Source organism: Bacillus rossius, chromosome 1 (genome assembly GCF_032445375.1).
Source record: "Bacillus rossius redtenbacheri isolate Brsri chromosome 1, Brsri_v3, whole genome shotgun sequence".
Taxonomy (NCBI): domain Eukaryota; kingdom Metazoa; phylum Arthropoda; class Insecta; order Phasmatodea; family Bacillidae; genus Bacillus; species Bacillus rossius.
The window spans coordinates 281,402,025-281,424,484 of record NC_086330.1 but is presented as its reverse complement, the minus strand read 5'-3'; the positions used below and the strand labels follow the sequence as shown (position 1 = coordinate 281,424,484).

Sequence of the window (22,460 nt, the reverse complement as noted above, 5' to 3'; positions counted from 1 at the left end):
GGTTAAAATTTTTATGCTCTTAATAAATGTAAAATTGTGTTTATAATGCCTATAACTTACATAAGTTATTTAAGATACATGCATACAATGGTGACAGATGTTACCAATATGAAAATAGTGTGCTGAAGCAAACATTGGTTTTCGAGAAAAATGTGTAACTAGAAGCTCTGCATATGAATTTTGGCCGTTATATGGAACCCCTAAAAGATGTTGCCATTAAAAAACTTAGGATAATGGAAAACTTATAAAAATACACTTTGTAAATATTAAGTAGTGTGTTAGGTTTTCAATTCTCAAATCACATTTTTAAAAAAATAGTAGCAATGCTTGTTTGACCTAGACTTTTAATGCCCTCAAATTAAATGTAACTACATTTTCACAACTAAGTATTCATCTGCTATTGAAAAACCAGCAACAACCCTTATTTTCTCTAGATTTTGGCCAGATAAAGAATTATTAAGCAAAGAGCCATACATTTTTAAACATTATTTATTTTAAATTATACACACTAAATTTAAAAGTTATAAAATCTGTCCACTATACTGAACCTATGAAGCTTAGTTTTCGGTTTTGTGATCTGGTTTCATCTTCTTCCTGCCAGTCATTATTCTGCTACTTTTCTATCCCTCCCTTCTTTGATTTCAGACTGTTGGGAAAAAAAGGAGACAGGTTCATTTGTCTTTATTAGGGATGTTAGCTTGAAATGAAATAATAATGAGGAAGGAATGACAAATTTATTCTTATTAAAGCACACATTTAAATATAGACATTATATTCTGACTTGCTGAGCGACAAGCTGAACTGCCGCCTTGGCCACCGAGTTAGGAACTGAAAAACAATATGGTAGGTATCTACAGTATCTAATTACCTACAATTAAAAGTAAACAAAAAATAACAAGTTATGTTTAAATTACAGCAGTTAAATATATGAGGTTTCAGGTTCTAAAATAAATAATAAATCAAAATTGAAAACCATTTTAGTTAAAAAAAAAGTAAGAAAATCTATTTTATTAAATACAATAGTTCATGTACAATTGTATGTCACATTCACACACACATACAGATACTTTTCCAAAATCATTTTACATTTAGCTTCAATGAAACTTAAAACTATATAATTATGGTAAACATAGGCATATACAGTATGTTACATTTCTTGAGTTTACATTCTAATAAGTAGTAAAAAAATTTAGTCCAAAGACATAAATTACAAGAATTTGGTCACATCATTGGCATCCATATCATTGCACAATCATTGTTTACAAATGCATCAACCCTGTTTAGTTTTATGAATGTCTGCTCTTTACTCAAAACAAAAGATCATATATAAATCAACCCTTTTAAGAGCCAAAGTCCAAATACTTCTTCTTTTCTCATCAACTGGGAAACTGTAAAACAGTAAATTTTAAAAACTCTCACAATGTTAACAATAAGTTTGACACAAACCCTACAAAAAAACATTAAAAATCAAACTAGGGGTCATCCTATAAAAAGAAATTAGAAATAAGATTAAACATTTTTCTTAGCTACTGACATCTATTGTAATGATTATGTAAAATAGCATTGCAATAATTCAAATAGTTCATAAGTAATTTAATGGTCCAATGGTTGATCATGTTTAAGGTCGCTTAGGTTAGGTTTATCACATTCGAAATATCTTTTGCAAAACAATAAGAGAATATCAGTTTATAATTGTCTTTTAGAATAATTGTTTCATAGAATTCTCGACACAGACATTAACTAAAGTATATTATAAATACGGATTTGCCTAAATCACAAAATGTTAAGTCGGCTATCGTCACATCGCAACAGCTTTGTTTCAAATCCTTTCTTAAACTAAATCTATTTATTCATAACCTTACCTGTGAAACGAAACACTGCTTCTTTTTTCGAATCTCTCATTACATCCGTACGCAACACAAGAAGTAACCATATTAAATTAAATACATTTGAAGTAGGGTAAACAAGGGTTGGGTCTTCAAGTTAAAAAACCATATTTTACAAACTTTCTGATAAGCTTCAGCACTAATATATTTCTACGTTGGTTAATTAATACGTTTATTAGTATAAACCAAACCTATTATCTTTCTCAAACGCAGCAAACTATAGAAATCCCGCACGATAGCCCGCCACTACATTGGTTCTTATGGAAGTTTTCCAGCAGGTAGCCAACAATCAGCTGTTCGAGATCTCGGTTTCCAAACAAACGACGAATAAGCTCTCTATGATATATATGCTCGAAGACCACAGTACTTTATTTACTCTATGTATACCACTTTCCTCGGGATATTTACGCTTAAGTGAGCACCCTTATCAGTGTTTCTTGTTAATTCTATGGTTTGTTTTTGTATTTTTGGAAAGTGATGTAGTAATTAACAAATAAATAAATGAATGGTCATTTGCTGTTATTAAAGTATATATTTTAAAAATTACGAATTTTCTGATGCAAGTATTGATTATTGTAAGCTATGCCGATTATTCTAGGTTAAGATATCTAATTTGAAGGTTATGAGGTCAAAATTATTCTTAGTGTATTTAAGTGAATATTGTTGCACTAAAGCTGGAGACTGAATGATCTGCTCTTCCCGACCGCTATCCGTTTGTCCATCAACAACCGATAGTTGCATCATTAGTCCGTTCTTAACATTTTCCACTTAGATGGTGTCAACTGACTGGAAGGCTTAAATTTAGGGGGAAATGGTGTCTTTTAAAGGTTTTTTGTTTGATTATACTGTAATTACGGATCATTAAATTAATTATCCTCGCTCTATTACTAATCTCAATTAATTTTTAAGCTAAGCATAAATTACAATTGCCCATAATCTTTGTCTGTCCGGAATCTGTCTGTTGATTACGTGACTGATCGTGGTGGCATGATCCTGTAAATATTGATCATGTGGTACATAATTCTTTTTTTTTTTTGTTTTTTTTAATTTAGTACGTCGAATGTTCCTGCACGTTAAAAACTTGTCATGTTACAATGAAGTTGTAAGTTGAATACAAAAATTTTTTGCTTTTTATTCATCTTGAGATCATAATTTATTATTATATCTCAAGATTTCTTCGTGCAGGATCTTTTGTCATACTAAATTAAAATACCAAGCATCATTTACCACAGGATCAAAATGTAATATTAAGCCATCATATTCAAGGGACAAACTTGGATAAGTGATATGGAACTTTTACCATTCAATTGTCTAGAATACAGGTCTGTGAAGTTAGTATTTGTTCTTTCCGATGTTTTGAATGATAACATTGCTCTTGTTAAAACGTCTGTCCGAACAGTACATTAACGACAATGAAATTTTCCAAGCATATGTTATACAATACATAAAGGAACATAAACTGATTTGGAAAAATATATTTTTTATGAACCGATGAACTCATGCTGTAAATCTCTTGGCTAGATTTGTAACGTTGACAGACGGAAAGAATGTCTTGGATCCGAATGTAGGACGAATGTGATGGGCAATTGTAATTCTGGTTTTACCATACGTAAGATATTACACATTTTTGTCAGTCAATTTTTAGTTGAAATATCTTTAACACATGTTTGAATGCAAGTTAAAAACATAATATGGAAGGTCATTCCTTGCGAGATCATCCAGCTAATATATACATTGTCTACCTCACCATCTCAGATTTGGATGAAATTTGGTAAGTAAATGGTATCTTCGGTCAAATATAAGAATCCATATTTTTCATTTTTGGAAAATTGGCTCTATTTTGGAATTTAAAGCCCTTCAAAGATTCCCTCTGTTCGGTGGAATTTTTTAAATCCACAACCAAATTCGAGTGACACATCTTGCTTCAACTTACATTTGTAATAACAGTTATTAAGGTAGAATTGTGAAATTCACCATACGAATTCAGAATTTTACGTATATTTCAAATATCACTTGTAAAATGTAATTAAATGCCCAGAAGGATGTGCAATTTATGTTAGAAGTGGAAGAAAATGAATTACCAAAAATTGTAAACATTTCAATAAGCCTATTATAACTTTTTAATATAAATATTTAAAATCTTGGGCTTGATACCATTAGAAAGAGTGCAAAATTTGCTACAAAATGGTGGATTAAAAATTGTGGTTGTTTACTTTTTCACCCTCACCCCACCTAAAGAAATGTTTTGTTGAAGTAATAGAATTTTTGTTAACTATTGGTACATACATACAGTACATAATTTTATATAAATAAAATAAAATTTACAGAATTACAGTAGTCAGAGTAATCCTGCTAGCTGAGCTCAGGAAAATTGCATTGTTTTACAATACCGGTGTCACTTGAAATTGTACCTACCTGAAGTAGGCCTACTTTAAGTTCTTTATCATTGTAATCTATGAAGAAGCTGATTCTATTTTAACCATTTTGATTTAATTTTTCTCTCGCTTATGGATGTTAGTTTATAGTGCACCCTTTCAACGTAAGTCTCAAGTTCCAGAACATCAACAGTGCAAAGATTGTTGACTAATGGCACCCAGCATGAATCTTCCTGACCATAATTACAATGTTCTGGCCAGTAAAATAATATAACTAGCCAGTGAGGATGCATAAACTTAAAAATCATTGCATTGTCATCTTCTTTTTCAATTACTAACCGAATACCTATAATACTTATCATCATAAACTGAACACATCAATTATTTTTAATTCTGAGGCTCTCGGTTTTTTTCAGTCAAAGAGTACTCAAACGAAAAATTCTCATCAGCGCTAATTCACTTAGCTGCTATTATAGTTTTTGGATAGTGGGATGAAATAGTGCAAGGACCTTGTTCCAGGCACAGTTGTGAACTCTGAGAAACTCTTGTTAAGCTTTTATTCCACTGCGTGAATGTCGTATTCTTTGATCAGCTGAAACTTAATTCTAGTATAGTATTCATTGCAAATCTGTAACTTCTGCTCAGTTGTCAAAATTTGATCGCTATACAGTCTTTGCAAGCTCTCTCTAGATACTGTCCTTTTAACACATTCTCCAACACCATCACAAGATGTTTTACCATGACTTGTAGCAGGAAAGGTCCACAAAGCTTTTAAATCAAAATATTCTAAGTGATAGCAGTGGGTGACGATACTTTTAAAATTCTTGTATTTTGCTGCACTACCCACTACCGTCTGATATACTCCACTCATTTAATTTTAAGGAAATATTAATGAATTAGTAAGCTTAATCTTCTTTGAACCTCATATACAAAGAGAACAACATAATTTAGATAATCTGAGATAAAGCACAAAGACATATTACATGTTTCTCCATCCTTTCTGAAGTACAGAATTATTGGATGTAATGTGCAAGCAGAATACACCCAATGATATGACTGAATTTCGTCTGGGATAACAAAAGATAGTTTTCTGCAAAGTTCATGAAAACTAGTATTTCTTTTGGCTGAATGTTTTCTTTCCTCTGTTTCGCATAGTTTGACTGCTGTGGTATAAAAGGCGCCAGTTTCTTCAAAATATCAATAAACTCTCATGAAGGACCAAAGTTTGTAAATGGCTGCAATCAGTAGTTACCCATTGTGAAAACTGAATTTTATCTTCATCATCAAAGTAAGTAAAAACGTTTCTTATGCATTCTTGTACTTTCCCAGAAATTGGACAGTTGGAACATACCCTTAACATGCAATCATAACTTTTTTAAATTCATAGAACTTAAAAGAAGGATTGGATTCTGGTGTATTGAGCAAACACAGACAGAATGTGTACCTGGCTGACCAACTGTGACGCATCATTTCGGCTGTAGCTCACAGAATTTAGAAAATCCTACTTTATCAGAAGGAAATTTCTCTCTGTCTGCTGTGTGTAGTTCCATAAGATTGCAAAGTATTAGGTGCTTTTGTTCATAAACATTTTTGGTATACTAACCTTGTCTTTGGCACTTGGCATTAGTCTGCTGTTTTCATCTGCTTGATAAAAATTGGTAACTTTTTCAACATATTCAGCAGAAATTTTTCGACCTTGCAAAGGCCTGGACATGAAAGGATTGATTGATTGATTGATTGATTGATTGGTTGATTGATTGTTACAGTTGCAATTCCTTTTTCACCAACTGGCATGATGCTATGTATTCAGAAACATTGAAATCTTTTGAAATTTTTTTCGTGACCAGGAATTAGGTGCAACTAATAAAATTTGTAACTTCTCCTGTATGGATGTTGCATATTTTAATTTTTCTTTTATCTGACTGATTAGAAAATTTAAGTCACTTGCATTCCTCGTAATAACTAACTCTTCAGGTAAGTCTTCGTCATTACTTCCTTCAGACTGCAATTCATCTTCGGGTAGCTTCAAAACTGCTACTTTTGATTTCACTTTACTTTTTACACTAATTTTGAATGCTTTGAAAGTCTTTTTATTTTTAAGGGTGATATATCAACCGTACTCATGCTTAATTGAAATCTTCCTTTTCAAATGGTGTAGTGTCACTAAGGTCTTCCTTCTTAGATGTAAGCCTGTGAGGGTGTGGGCCTTCCTCTTTGTTAGAATTATTCTGTGAATTTTCAATCTCTTGTTTTTGAAATAACTTTGTCCTACAGTTGGAACACAGCTTTTGTCCAAGAACTAACAAAACACCAGCTTTCCTTTTTGTATCTTTGGCCATTTGAAGAGATACTTATAGGTCTGATGCCACATTTGTGTTTCTTTGCTGGATCACAACACTTTTTAAAAGCTTCCCCATAATATTAAATAGTGATGCATAGTGGTGTGAACATATACTGAATTTGAATGCAGTGTGAATTCATCTATCCTCCAAAGCAGATCTGCTTTTTCATCATCAGGACGTTCAGCAATATTAAGATTTATCTTCTTGTCTGTGTATGTATTTATATGACACACAAAATTAATAAAAAGACCTACACTACATGTTCCATATAAACTGGTAGCCATTGTAGATTGTAAAAAAAATTGTAGTTTTTACCCACTTCAATCAGAAAATACAAAGCTAATTACTGATCATAAATAAAACAGATAAATAAAACCAGTTACATGTCAACACTCAAACATTAACAGTTATAGATTAAACAATCCCAGACAACTTGTTGAAGTGCACATAAAAATAGCAGCTTCTAAGACTCCCACACACTGGACATTTCTATAAAGTTTTGCATTATTATTTATAGCTGACTCAACATAATCAACCTTTCACTTGAGTTATATTTTGACCTATTTCACAGAATTAGCGATACTATACATTTTCTGTTCATTAAACTCTGTATTAAAAAAAAAAATTTTTTCACAAATATATAGTTCCGGAAAAGTTATATGTAAAAGATATTTTTAGTGTTCGAAATTGATGAAGTTAAACACGTTGGTTACAACAGACCCCCCACATCATCCTGCGGGCCCCGTAGCTAGAATTCATGATGCCCCCCCCCCCCTTTTTTTTTTATAACAGTGATAAAAAATATTTTTTTTTCTTTATGTATGTTGTTTTAGTTATATATTTTTTTTAACCTTTTCACAATTATTTTTAAAACACATTAAAACTAGTTTTAAGTCAGTGTTTCGATTTTCAACGTTAATTGATTTTGAATAATGGCAAATAAATGAGTGTAAGTGTTCTGCACTGTCAACATGGTGTCACGTCAATTGGTGGTGGTTTTGTTACTCACAGTTGTAGATTCAGACACGTTCTGTACGCACAGCATATTCAGAATAATATTACTAAATTTAGGCCTTACTGTTTAATTGTTTTCTATGATTTATTTAAAATTGTCTACTTTTTTGTTTTAATTTTTTTTTCTTTCCTTCGCAGGCCCCCTAGACCCATGGGCCCCGTTGCTATAGCAACGGTAGCACCGGCCATGTGGGGGCCCTGGGTTACAATAACCCAAAGTTACCTTTACCAGGAGCTTGTGAAGAAGGTGTTCAAGTTCAGGAATTAATGTTATTTTTAAGTTTTTCCTTGGGAATTATTCACTGTTAGTTATGATCGGATTATTAAGCTAATAATTTTTCCTTTGTTAGTCTTTATTTTTGTTGTGATACTGAATTTCTTCTAAATATTTTTTTTTATGTTATTTGCAGCTGCAGAATCCTAGAAGTTTTTTCTGTGTAACACCTGTTTGTCTTGTGGTGAGTAAACTTTAACTGGGTTTAATGTTGTTATTTTGAAAACGTAAGACTACGCAAAATTGTTTAATATTAAGTCCACAATATTAGTCTAGTTTGCAGCTTAAAAAAATTTCCTCCCGCCACATAATTAACAGGATATCTATGGGTCAAGTAAAAGTACTTAACGGGGCTAAATAATGTTAACAAAAGTCGCAAAATAAACAGTGAGAGTGTTGGAAGCAGCCTTTTGCTAACTCACATTTTTATTTGACATCTTACTTCATTTAATACCTGCACATTAGTTGGAGAGACCTCTAGTACACTGTGAAAACTATCTCTAATCCGGATTTAACTTTCCTACACAAAAATCAACAATTTCCTGCGAATTGTAGATCTATTTTATGTTAGTTATAGTTATGTTTTATATATAAAACCACAATTTGATATAAAAAGTTAAAGAATATTTAATTGAAAGGTCCTGAAAAAGGTTCATCAAGTATTTGTTGACACCCTGCGTAAGTACTCGTGTTAACTGGTCGTAATAGATTACACTTTCAGTCAGATATAGTTTTTGGGGTCTAAGGACCATGAAACGTCAAACTAGGTTGAATGGTAATGACTTAAATAGGTAGTCTTTCTTCAAAATCTGGCTGGAAAAGTTCAGCATGTAAAATTCTATCACACTGTAAAATGTAAATTGTTTAGGGAAAAAAAAACTCTGTAATGATTATTGCTTAAGCATTGGTCTCAGCACAGAAATGGTTATTTCTTTTTATTGTCATTTCTATTAATTAATGAAAGGTTTTTCCTGTATTTTATTTATTTGATCATATAGCTGTTGTATTTTTTTTTAGGTTGGTTTGCAAATTTTCCCACCAGATATATATTTATTAAACATTTTCGTAATTATGTTCACTTGCATGGCTTTTTACCGCTATTATATAACATTTAGAAAATATATACCTACCATGATACATTTTTGAGCAAAGGCCTTAAAAAAATAGGAATGTCTAGGAATGGAAACAACCAGCATGGTGTTTGAAACGAAGCATCAGTGATTGCTGTAATGATATCTGTTGCAGCTAGGTTGTTTGTTGCAATCTCGCCTGTGGTGATGGAACTGAGCTGTCTGGTATTTGCATCTAGGATGTAGGCTGTTAGCTGTGACTGCTTAGTGCCGCAGGTGTCGTCATATGTGCTCTTGCAATCGAATCTGCGTAATAGAGTTTTGTAATACTAGTATGACAGCAGAGCAGATACGAGTTTGATATGTAAGGTGGTGAGGGGAGTCACTGGGATTCTGAAATATTCCTCCTCCCCCCAATAAAACCATGAGTGGAGGGGGAGAAGTGAAGGTCCCCTAGACAAATTTTTAAAATGTTATCGGGTAAATGGAAAAACCCTTGTTAAGCTGAATTAATATTCTTTACAGCTTTATAAATTTTACAAAATAATTAATAGTAATTAATATTATTGAATAGTAAAAACGTTTTTGTTTAGAGGTTGAAGGGGCTTTATGAAGAACAGTAAAATAATTTAATATAAAATAAGTGTAGAAAGTAAGGAAGACCTCTCATATAATGGTGACACTTATAGATCTCACAGCAACCTTACAATCTCACCAGCATTAGAATGAAAACAAGGACATGCACAGCCTTGCAAAAAGTTGGGATACGTTATGTTCAGTTTTTTTTATAGAGAAAATAATCCAAGCCAAGTTATCTCATTTTGATTTTGATAGCATGGAATAAAAAAAATCACACATAAACTCTAAAATAAACTAACAAATAAATTGAACGAAGAACTTGAACTTTTGAGTGAGGGGGCAGAATACTACAGAGAATTAAGACAAATTTGAAATGGCTACGATTTGGCAAAGGATTATACAATTTATTTTAATGCATGGTTTTTCTAAAGAGAAATTACCACAGGTATTACTGAACAGTAATACTGATAAAACAGCTTGATAGTAGTGGATAAGAGGTTTATTACTAGATGTTTTTATACAATCCAGTTATCATCTAGAGGGTTCTGTGTTGGATTGAAGTTCACTTTTAGAGAGCTGGATATGTTCTATCTGAAATGCATATAAGGGTCAAGGTCGAGTCAAGTTCTTCCATCCATGGTCACTTCCCTCCCTTACTACTATTGTCTTGCTACTACCCCGCCCGATCCGCCTTTGAAAAATACAATGCGTCTGGAAACTGCTCAAGATATCAGAGTGGTGTCCATTTACGAAAAACATATAAGAATACGCCTAGGGTAGATGACCTGTTTCTGCATTTTGTATCTAAACTGAATTTTTAGAAGGGTAAAAATTGTTAAAATGCATGGTTTCAGTTTGATTTTTAGGCATAAAACACCCGGTATGGATTTCTGAAAGCACTCAAGCATTTGCATTACATATTTTTATTTTTCTGTTGTATAATGTTATGGTTACTGCTCATATATCATAGTTCCCCTGTGCATGACGAGATGACAGCACGCCTGTTCACAGCCTTGCACGTTAAAGGCACTACCACACTAGAAGCACCAGCAAGTGTCGCACTTATCATGCCACCTCACTACCCCTAATACACCCCTGACTAGGCAGGCCCCTTTAGTGACTTTAATATTTAGATATTAAAAACTTAATCTAGATATTTGATCCAGACTAAGTTAGGTATTAATAGCTATACATCCTTCGAAAAGCACTTAAAATATATAGTAGTCCAAAAAATTTAATTAAGAAGTATTTTTATTCATTTGTAAGTGCATCTCTTACACTTCTGGGGGCCTGTGTGATTCATGTGCCTCCTTCATTCCTCCTGGATCTGCCTCTGGGTCAGGAACACTTATGGGAAATGTTAGAAGTCATGCCTGATATTAAAAATGTTAAAAAAATCACATTTTTGCATACTACTTATGTTACTTGATTAGTATCTTGCAGTAGGGTGTTTTGAATTACAACTGAATTCTGAAAATAATATAATGTGGCAATGCTAATAAAGTTCAAGAAAATTGTGTAGCAAAAATATAAATTACTTTAAAAACATAAAATATTCAATGTAAAAATTTGTTAAATTTCCAGGAATAAATTATTTCAAACAATATTAATAATTTTCCATCAATATTCACTTTTTTTTAATTTGGTAAAAACTAACCAGTTTTCCTAGACTTCAAAGCCCTTCAAGAGCACAGAATTTTCAGGAGTCCAATCTGAATAAAATAACTCAGTTTCGCATGAATACATTCATTTTTAACAACTTAACATTATTTTAATTGTCACTGAACCAACCTTACCGCTATGAATTCTTTAAGTATAAAATATGCAATATCATACAAATTCACACAGTATCTAAACTGTGTAATATCATTACAAAATGCAAAATTACACACCAAACCACTATCACGAGAATCAGGGAACAAATTCATTATCAACATTATTAACATTTTAATTTTTGTCAATCCAACTCAAGTAATGAAACCAATAAAATATATGAAAAGAAAAATTTATACAAATATTTTTAATTTTGTTCATTTAAATGTCTAATAAACACACAAAACAAAATAATTTTCTACAAATGCCTGATACACACAGTTTATAAAATTTATAAATTAATAACTCATAAATGTTTTGTTCAAAAAATCTAGAATTTTGTGTTTTTAACATTAACAACTAGTACTACCTACATGCAAAATATTACCTTATTCTGAGGTATGACCATTGGTTGATATCACATGGACTGACCCAACTTTTAATTTCAAATTGATTGATTGATTTATTTTTTTTTAAGTGAACCCTAGAAAAGTTGGGAATTTTTTATGCTGCAATTCTGTAGTAACCATGCGTGAAAAATTTTTCCTTGTAATTTATTATTGTGTTGAATTTTCTTAAATAGGTTATTTGAAATTTGTAATCTTCCTCGTGTTCTTTTTAAGGTAGCCGTACGAATGTAGTGTTGGTTTCCACGGAGTGCCAAAGCCAGAAAAGCATGCGACCGCTTACCGTCGACGACTCCACGGACAGCGAGGTACCGGAGACTCTGGAGGTTCTTTTTCAGTCTGTGTTGGAAGACCACTGCGATGACGAAGACAGAACAAAGGTTGACCACGTGTTTGTGGTATTGCTGTGCACGCTCATGATGGAGTGTGGGTTCTCACTGAAAGAGTCATGGGACAGCGCAGAGGAGGATGGGTATCTGGCGAGCTTCGATGTACGTCGCTTGAGGAGCGTGCAAAGAATGCCGAGGGACTGGTGGTCAAGGGAGAAGAGCTCATATGAGCTCAGGTTCGTGTTGCCGGTGCTCGAGTGTCGTTGCCTCCTTGTGGCGCTGCGCTTGCCATTTGCGCTGTGCGTGAGCGCAGTGGTCCCTGGTGAGACGAGGCTTGACCGTGTGGTGTGGTACCCAGACGTGCGTCGGTACGTGAGGTCTGGTGGCGGGCCGTACGCGGACCTGAAGAGGTTGAGCCGGGAGTTCAAAAACTGTGTGGCGGTCCCCATCCGTGGCCGGCTGCTGCGGGACAGAGGCCTGCCAGACGTGCATCTGGCCAGCCTGCCCGTCGAGATATTACTGACGGTCGCCAACCTCCTGGACTACAGGAGCCTGGCCATTCTCTCCCAGACCTGTCGCAGACTGTACGATGTTCTCCAGGACGACAGTCTTTGGAAGCCGCTGTGCCTCGAGAGGTTCCGGGCAGAGGTGGCCAGCAGCACCCACGAACAGTTGAAGAAGAACTGGTTTGCCGTGTTCCGTGCACTCAAGGAGAGGCGCGAGGGAAGGCCACTTTACAGTTTCACAGGCTTTGAGGAAAATAGATATCGTGCATTAACTGAAATATGATTAATGTATGTCTGTTAATTATATTTTTTTAAAATCTTGTGACTTCATCTTTAATTAAAATTTCTAAAGGTTCCTTAATTTTTGTATTTGTTCACTTCTTTTGTATTGTTTATTTATTTGAGAACTAAACATGTGTAATGTATAATGTTACCACAAAATAAAATAAAAAATGGGTGAGAAAAATTTGTACTTCAGTGTCCTTGGTAGGTGTAATTTTACAATATTTTAATTTAATTGGTAAATACAAACAAGTTTTTTTCAGTTGATATTAACCAAATGATTTCAGTGACACCAATAATTTGCGCCTGCATACAGACAGAATGAAGAGCCTAATTATATTTTAAGGTAATGTGGATAGTGTTCAAAGATGCATACCTCAAGCTCTTAATTCATAGCCCAGACTGTTGGTCTGGTTATTTTACACTAGGTGAACTCTGTCTAAGAAAGATGTATCACTTTGTGACAGCTCACTGTCTGTTGAAAGAATGATATAATTGATGCAAGAAATCTCACCTGGTTCATTTAATCTATAAAGAGAAATAAAAAGTTTTCATAGAAAGCAATTTTTAGATGCATTTATATTGCAATATGGTTTTCCCTTCCTAAAAATTAATTGTATGTGAAAATTAGAATTTCCTTATATTTAACAACAAACCTTGAAAGTAATAAACTACTGGTAAACTATACGTAAAATATTAGAAGGTTCCCTCAGAGAATAAGCAGAAAACATATCAGATAGGATAATTGAATGTATGTATGTGTGTGTGTGTGTGTGTATATATATACACACACACATATAGACACACACACACACACACACAAATTACTTTGTTCCAAAAACACTTTTAATCTTGGTTCCATTTCTAGGATATGAGATATGACAACAGTGGCGTGTGGTGGAGTTATTGTGTGGGTAAGCTGTCTCACCCATCCCGACCTTAAGGCTGGGGTCCGGGGGCCCTCCCCTGGAAAAATTTGGATTTCTAGGTGCGAATTGGGGCTATTTTTGCAGTTTTCCTGGTAGAAATATAAAATGCACTTGGCCAGCAAAAACGTTTTCCAAGTAATGGGCACTCATTTTTCGAATATAAATTACAATTAAAATGTCTAACAAAAGATTTTCCTGTTGTTTTTATGTCTAAATCAGGAGTCTGTCTCCCCACTGCCAAACGCTTTTTTTATCTTCAAAAGAAAAAGAATTAAAATCAGTACTCAAAAAATTGCAAACAACGCCGTGGCTGTGTTCTTGGCTGGGGCCGGGTTGAGAGTCCTGCTCCATCCCGGACCCAGACAGCATACGCTGCGGAACTCACAGCTTACCTTGTTGGCACATGACGGCAGTCGCAGATGAAGTTTACATTCTCACTGTGGCTAGCACTTAAAACAAAAACAGTAAACACCAAAACACAATAAAATGTTCTTAAAACGGACACTGTTGCGCAATGAAAACTTGCCTTATAAGTTGTAAAAATAAAATTTGTACCGGTATTTGTTTGTTACACGACGCGCACACACAGCTGAGGCCAGCTGCTCTGGGTAGAGCGGGCCTTGAGCGAACATTACCGAAGTAGTCTCACGAAGAAACGTGAACCCTTCCCCCCCCCCCCCCCCCCCCGCCCTGCCTCATCAACCAGCCCGGTTTTCACGTTACCATGACAACCGGGTGACACACTATGGTGATCGGATCGCATTGGCACACGAGATAAAATCACCAGATAGCAAAAATTATTACATTACGCCAAGCAACATAACAGCAGGGTAAGCACTGCTTACCTAGCGTCTATTGAATACACGCCACTGTATGACAATAACTTTACATATATACAAAAATATCAATACTAATTACTGCAGAAACTGATTAGGCCTACAACAATCTTGTATTTAAACTCTTTCTCTCCCTTAGACCAGGGGCCCGTTTTTTGAACGTACTTTTCAGCTTTTTACTCCATACTTTACACTTTTCAGGTAATTTACTGTTTTATGAAATAGGAGTTGTGAAAAGTAAAAGTAAATACTTGAAAAGTGAAGAGTGCAAAGTGACAAGTTGGCACCATTGCAAATATTTTGAAAAGTTGTTCACTATTCACTTTTCAGTTTCACAGAAATAAGAAACGTGAAAAGGTGGTTTGTTTTTTGAAATTTTTGTAAGACTTGTCAATTTGTTCTGTTCAAATTGACATTTTGAAAAGTTAAGTACAGAAAGTTATGTTACGTAAGGGTTTTATTTGTTGTTGTATTTGTGTGTTTAGGTTATGGCAAATAAAGTTAAAATGCTTTCTCTAAAGAAACAAGAAACCGCTGCCATGAAAATGGCAGTTCTTGATGTAATAAGTGAAGAAAAGCACATTTTATTTGCGAAGTTGGATCCACTTATAACACAACGGATGAAAATAAAATCGTGGCAAAGAGTACTAAGCCGTGCTAAGTCTGTTGGGATGGTGAGTGACAACAGAGACTGGGAATTCATGAGAGATAAGAAGTTTGGAGTATGGAAGTCACAAACTCTGGTGCGTAGCCATTTTTATATTGCTAAGAAATGTCTTGGTCCAGTTTTTTAATTATTATTTTTTATATTTTTTGCTTGCAGAGTAAGAAGGACAATGCACACACCACAGGTTCTGCTGGAGGAAGAGGGAATGTGCTAGATGCAGTTGATCTGAAGATTCTTGAGATCATCGGAAAAGACAGCCCCATTGTAGATGGACTTGGGCTTCCAGAAGGTGGTGGTGATTATAAGGCATCTGCAATGCCACATTCACTTGTTCAAGATGAGCTAAATATGCCAATAGGCCTAGTAAATGATACCGACATGAGTTTCCACAAAGATAGAAGTGAAAACGAAGATCAACCAAGCCATTCTGGTGGAGTGTATAAATACTCAAACATTCATCTTGGGAAGAAATGTAGTGGCCGGATCAACAAACAAAAGTACCATCAGGGCACAGGTGGTAAAGTTTCAAAAATGCCAACACTTTCTGAGAAAGAAATGTTGACAGTCGAGTTATTAAAAGTATAAATTCATTTACGGAAGTTGCAGGCTTTGAAACTTGAAAGGGAACTTGGGTTGTCTGCCTCAGCCATCACGCAGAACAACTGGAAGTAAAAAATGATAATGGAGAAAAAATTCAAAATGTAAGTGGCACTGAACGCTTACAGGACATTACTCCAGAATGTATGTCTGTTGACATTAGTTGACATCGTCCGGGCCTGCAGCCCCTGTTAAGTCCGATATGCCACCGCCCAATCACCACCCACCCTCCATTCAAACCTCCCGCCTACCCGTAGGTACGTGTGCGTGCGTGTGTGTTCGCCCGGCAAGAGGGCGCTGTCGAGTCAGTGCACCGTACCCCTAAAACATAATTAAATATAATTGTGTTATTTGTTTTTATGTTCCCTATGTGCAACGTGACGGCAGATTGGCCGGGAGGGTTTTATACTTTTATGTACTTTTAATTAAAATAAGGTAACAAAATATAATAGCGTTTCCGGGCATTCCCGAGGAAACCCGGAGCCAGACAATAATTAAATTTAAATCTTAATAATTATAATTTGTACAATCCTTTCTCTTTATTAAAAAAAATGTCACATAATTTTTAAATCATTCTTGTCATGTTAATTTAGTTTCCCGTGGCACGAATTCACAAATATCTTTAACGGCAATTGTTTCGGCGGGAGGACGCCATGTTAGTCGAGCCGAGCCATGATCTCACCCCAGTCCGCCACCAACGACCGAGAGTAGACGCGCCAGCACTCCGGGGACCTCACCGCTTGTTTCACCGCCAAGTAATTCTGTTTCAATTTAATTCCGTCTAAATCGTTTTCTTTTCGTCCTCCGAGCTCCTCTCGGTCAGGGGACTGCATAACTAATTGTCTTACGACCAGCAATGGTCTTTTCTCTTTTGTACTACGTGATGTGAGATTTGACCACGTGGGGGTCTTCACACCTAAACAGATTTGTGCCGCGGGCGTTTTAAACAGTTTCAATTGTGTACGTGTGTAAGTTGCATTCGCCGAATAAATCAGGTGTGTAAATCAAATGTATTATTTTCTTATTTAAATCTGTTTGACCACGTGGAGTGTGACGGCGTGTGGGACGCCTGAGAGCCCACTGCGTAGATAATAGCGTGCCCGACGCTGAGAGCGGGCAGGAATTAGTGCTAGGTGTTTTCAGGGGGGAATTAAAATCACGCCTCACATGGGCGACGTCACGACCCTGGGAAAGAGTCTCACATCGGTCCGTGCACGTGGCACGGTGGCGCCCATAAAAACAGAGCACGCATTAAAATTCAGTCAGTAAATATCAGAGACTACAGCTCCCATATCATTGTGAAGCCACAGCTGTTTCAGGTGAGGGGGAAACACCCCGACAGTAAACTGTGGGAATTATGTTTTCAATGTGGACAATGATGGTAACTTGTTTCAGTGCATTTATCAACCAGTATCGGAAGACGGAAAGGAGAAATAATTGCAGTTTTGCGAATGAATAATGAAAATAAACGTAAAGATTGTTGAAGAAACATGTAAAAATCATTCTGTCAGTTAATTTATGATACTTTCTTTTTATTATTTTTTGAAATGTTTTCATTAATAAATCAAAAATTTCCAAAATAAGTTTGCATATTAATTTTAATTGAGTTTATTGTTAATTCACTGGTTTATCAATATTACATAGAAACAAACATAATTATGTATAGGCCTACTTTAAAAAAGATATAAGCAAAACATTTATTATTTTACAGTAAAGGTTTGATACAAAATGGTGAATTAAGTACATAATATGCCTCGGAGTGTAAAATAACATTATGTGAATAAGAGGCTTAGCAATTTGTTTTTTAATTGTTGTACTTAAAAAAAAAAACTTTACACCCACCTCTAAATTATCAATTGTTAGATTTTAAGTTTGCTTGTGCGATGAAGAATGCAAAAATGATATTCTACGATATAAGGTGTATGTAACTTTATTTTTAGGGACATCCTGCAAACTTTTATGTTGATGAGCTGACATTTTTTAGCCGAAGACCTACAATTTAGCTGTTTACAAAATACTTATTTCACCATAAACTGCACAGAAAATAAAATGTGCAATTTTTAGTAGTAAAAAAAAAAAACACTTTCAAACTTGTATTTGTTTATTGCTGGAAGTACTGAAGTACAACATTCAGTCTATTCATTGCACCAGCTGGTATCTCATTGTTGTCAATTGCTGGATGTAATTCTTCTGGAGTATTGTCATCTTCATTTACTACTTCCTTCAGCTGCTGTTCGACCACTCTATTGACTCTACCCACTGTGCATGCAACGTTATGAAGAACTGTGCATGCCTGCATATTCAGGATCAATTCTCATGTGATTCAGCACTGGAATCTTCTCCTTCATGATTCCAATGCTACACTCAATCATACGCAGAGTTCTCTTGTGTGCTGTGTTGAACCTTCTCTCTGTGAGATCATCAGGGTTGCGATGAATAGGTGGAATTAACCATTCTTTCAAACCATATGCAGAGTCACCTAGAATTACTGCTCCGGGAAATGGCCTCCATCCACTTTCAAAACGCCGATGAACAGCACTGTTGCGTAAAACTCTTGCATCATGACAGCTTCCTAGCCAGTTTGCATTTGCAGCATAAAAAGTGTTGTTAGGTCCAACATTTAATTAATGTTTCCCGTGTCTATCAACATAAGTATCTTCAAATTCACTTGGTCGATCAATATTTATTAACGTTCCATCAACACACCCTGCAACACATGGAAAACCACCAATTTCAAAAAAAATTTGGGCTGTATCACGTACATTTTCTGGCCACTACACCACTATTCGAAACATTTCATCGACAATTACGTTAAATACCTCTTTTACGATGTTAGAGACTGTTGATTTGACAACATTGTGGGCAGTGGCAATTCTATGCATTTGAGCCCCATTGCCCAGCCAATGTAGTGCTAGCAACAATCTTTGTTTTGGTGATACAGGCATGCTCCTGCTAGTAGCTTTTTGCAGTCTATGTTCAATAAAAGTGAGTACATAGTCTGCCTGAATACGAGTCAGCCTATATGTTTCTTTAAAACTGAAATCACTGCTATGTACAAAATTAATTCTCTCCCTAACAATTCTTTCCCTCGCAACCTCTTCTTGCTCATCTCCGTCTTGCACTACATCGTTGTTCACTAAACCCAAAATGTTTCTACGTATCATTTTGAATTAGGAAATAACCACATACATGCAAAATAAAGAGTCAAATATTTAAACTAATGACTTGCAAATAGAAAATACACTTTGGCAAATATTATGCAGAGTTGAAGAGTAAACATAAACACTTTTCAAAAAGTATTCTTTTAAAAAACAGGTTTGGCAAATTTTTTACGGAGTCCACCAACTATTTACTTACTACTCCAATACTTTTCACTTTTCTAAATTTGTGTTCAAAAAACAGATGTTAATATTCCAGTGTGCAAAGTAAAAGTAATATTGTCAAAATGTAACATTTTTTCAAGAAACAGAACTACTCTTCACTTTACATATTTCGTAGAGTAAAAGTGCAAAGTGAAAAACTGCAAAGTACATTCAAAAAACGGGCCCCAGGTATTGTTGTATATTAATTATATACCAGAATAATAATAATTTTTTGGCAGGAAATAAGCATGTAACATGGAATATGTAGCATTTTGAATGTTTTTTTATTATTATTTTGCTGTTCAGGAAATTAAAATTTATATTTGGCAGTTTGGGGGAGGGGGATTTATTATTAATGATGAAAACAGCACTAGCCTACAAGGAAAGTGCAAATTTCTGTGTGATATAAGGGGGGAAGGAATGCATTTTCTTACTTTGGGGTGTTGGAAATGTATTTTATTATTTTTTTGTACACGTTCCATGAATATAACACAGTTTTTAACACCTTTTTTCTTAAGACTTCTTGTATAATTGAAGAGTTCTGCTCAAGTAGGTTACTCAAAAGTATGGTACAATAGGTGATAGTGCTATTACTCACACTATTTTTCACAGCAAAACATAAAATAAGATTACCTATTTAATAATTTATTATTATATTTCAGCCAAACTAAAAAATACGTAATGTTCCACTTCACGGCTCACCACCTAACATCTCCAAAAAATAACGACACATCTCACATATTTTTACTATGGAAATTTTGTAGCATTTAAAGGCCCCTGCCCTCCCCAGCTTTGCAGAGTACCGTAAAATGAGGTGAATAGGATCAGTTTGAAAATTCACGTTGGAATGTCAATGGGAAATATGAAATCAAAAAATGTTTTGATCCATTCAAAACTTGAGTCTTTATCCATAGTTTCTAGTGGTTTAGTCATGTTCTATTATGTCTAATGGTTTTTGCAAAAAAACTATAAATATTGTGTGATCCTATTCACCCCCAGTGGCGTAGCCAGGATTTGTGTATGGGGGGTGTTAAGAAGCATGGCCCCTCCCATATTAAAGCGGGGGGTCCGTCCCCAAATATGGGGTGAATAGGATCACTCACTGAAATGTATGCATGATCCCTTTTGTAGAGCCTGTGGTGTGAAAAGGATCAGTGTTTTTCTTGCAACTAACAATTTTTAACAAAACAGCCATGTAAAATTTTTTTTATAATTGTTTCTCAATAAGATTTTTCACATTATTTGTAATAATACATAGCTTAGGCATAAAATGTTTTTATTTTAATGAACATACCTGTAACTATTCTTGAATATCTTATATATTACCCGGTACAAGTATAGTCTCTTCTAAAACAACAGAAAAGCACCACAAAATTATAATACATAATGTATGGTCCTGTATAACTAACCACTAATGATTTGAACTTAAGTTATAATTTTAGCAGCATTTCATGAAATTGAGTTGTGGTTAAATTTGAACTTGAGCTGCCCTCTCCGGATAACTTCTGGTTCTGAAAGCTTCCCGACAACCTGGCTGAAGGTAAAACTGGAAAAGTACAACACAGCTGGAAACACATATATATGTCCTGAAAAATTTCGCGTTTGTTTGAATCTTAGAAAACTTGCTTCAAAGGTTTCACAGTCGAGTTTCTGCACAACTTGACTTATGTAATACAGAAGTTTGCTGGGTCCTGGTTTGCTTCCAGTTTCTGCAGCGAATCCTACAAAAACCCAGTCCTTAACGTGAATGTCATCTTCCGATACAGGTTCTATGTTGTTAAATGTCCTTCCAAACTTTGTCACTTTTGATTCCTCAAGCTCTTGACTTTCAATGGAACCATCGGAAAAGCTATCATCAGAGCTGTCATCTGCAGTGTTGTTTCTTTTTTCTGGAAAGGCAACATCTTGTGTGTTCTCAGAGTATGCTTCTTCTGGTACTTCTGGTTCATAATCTTCATCTGATACTGGTATCGGACACTGGACACTTTTACCTGCTTCCACAGGTATTTTCTAAATAACTTTTAACGATAAGCTGCAAACCATACAAGTCTAAAGGATATCCCCATTCTGCACATACTAAGAGTTTTTCAACAAGCAATTTTTCTTCATGTTCGCTTAACACAGTCTGACCACCAATGTGTTTAACTTTGACGTCGTCCGACCGACGACCATCCCTAAGCCCGACCTGCACCCGCCAGTATACTCTCCCGCTAACGGAACGCACCCCTGGTCGTGGCCCACCCGAGTCGAGCGAGCCACCGAGCCGAACGGCCAAACCAGACATTATTATTATAAAGCACACTAAATCCGAGTGGACTAGAGACGAACCACACCCATTCCCCCTCAAACAATTAATTACGAATTTTGCGACCTTAAAGTCTCTTCCAGACGCAGTCATTTAGTTTTTAACGTAATGAGGTCAAGCTTGGCGCGGCAGGGGCCGACGCGCCACCGGACGCCATGCCAGTTCCGCAGTTCTACTCGACTCGCGGACCGGGACGGACCTACGTCCCACGGAGAGACCACAACCATTGTCTTCATCGCAAGTAACGTCCGGTAAATATAGTCATTTAGCATAAGCCAAACCTTTTTCTATTCACCTCTCCGTGCGTGCCCGGTCTGTTTTTTACGGTTCAGGACCTAATCCGACCGCGTAAACGTAAAGACGCCCCGCACCACACCTGGTGCGCAGGGTCGTTCTTCAGCATACGGCACGGGCCGTCTCCCGCAAACCACAGAACTTTCTTAAGGCCACGCGCCTTCGCGCGGACCACAAACCCGCAAGGGAAACTTCGCCAAGTTTAGTGGCGGTGCGTGTACCACCCAGTGGGCACGGCACCCGCGTAGAAACAATCGCTTACGGGACTGGCCGACTCCAGTCACCCACAAACTCTGTGTGCCACGTCAATTGTGCGCGCCTAATTTTCATTAAGTGTACTTTGTTAACGTAACTTTGCGCCACGTCATTTGTGCGCGCCTAATTTTCATTAAGTGTACTTTGTCAACGTAACTTTGCGCCACGTCATCTGTGCGCGCCTAATTTTCATTAAGTGTACTTTGTTAACGTAACTTTGCGCCACGTCATTTGTGCGCGCCTAATTTTCATTAAGTGTACTTTGTCAACGTAACTTTGCGCCACGTCATCTGTGCGCGCCTAATTTTCATTAAGTGTACTTTGTTAACGTAACTTTGC

General features: G+C 35.7%; 1 protein-coding gene across 8 annotated transcripts; it reads left to right on the top strand.

Moving 5' to 3' along the window:
• The first annotated feature begins 2,260 nt into the window (after window positions 1-2,260).
• LOC134527653 (uncharacterized) lies at window positions 2,261-18,010 on the top strand. Of its 8 annotated transcripts, XR_010074237.1 has the most exons (4): window positions 2,315-2,461; window positions 8,028-8,075; window positions 11,976-15,384; window positions 15,465-18,010. XR_010074237.1 is itself a non-coding variant. In XM_063360521.1 (3 exons), exon 3 carries the CDS (start codon window positions 12,029-12,031, stop codon window positions 12,875-12,877), a length of 849 nt encoding a protein of 282 aa, XP_063216591.1. In that variant the 5' UTR covers window positions 2,261-2,300; window positions 8,028-8,075; window positions 11,976-12,028; the 3' UTR covers window positions 12,878-18,010. The 8 variants fall into 8 exon arrangements, 7 of the variants coding, with proteins under 7 accessions (XP_063216591.1, XP_063216587.1, XP_063216588.1 ...); XM_063360521.1 differs by lacking the exon at window positions 2,315-2,461 and adding an exon at window positions 2,261-2,300 and having other exon boundaries at window positions 11,976-18,010; XM_063360517.1 differs by having other exon boundaries at window positions 2,275-2,461; window positions 11,976-18,010.
• The last annotated feature ends 4,450 nt before the right edge of the window (window positions 18,011-22,460 follow it).

Bases quoted from the DNA above. Each gene is read 5' to 3' on its own strand.
- LOC134527653 (XM_063360521.1), top strand. From the start codon at position 12,029: ATGCGACCGCTTACCGTCGACGACTCCACGGACAGCGAGGTACCGGAG.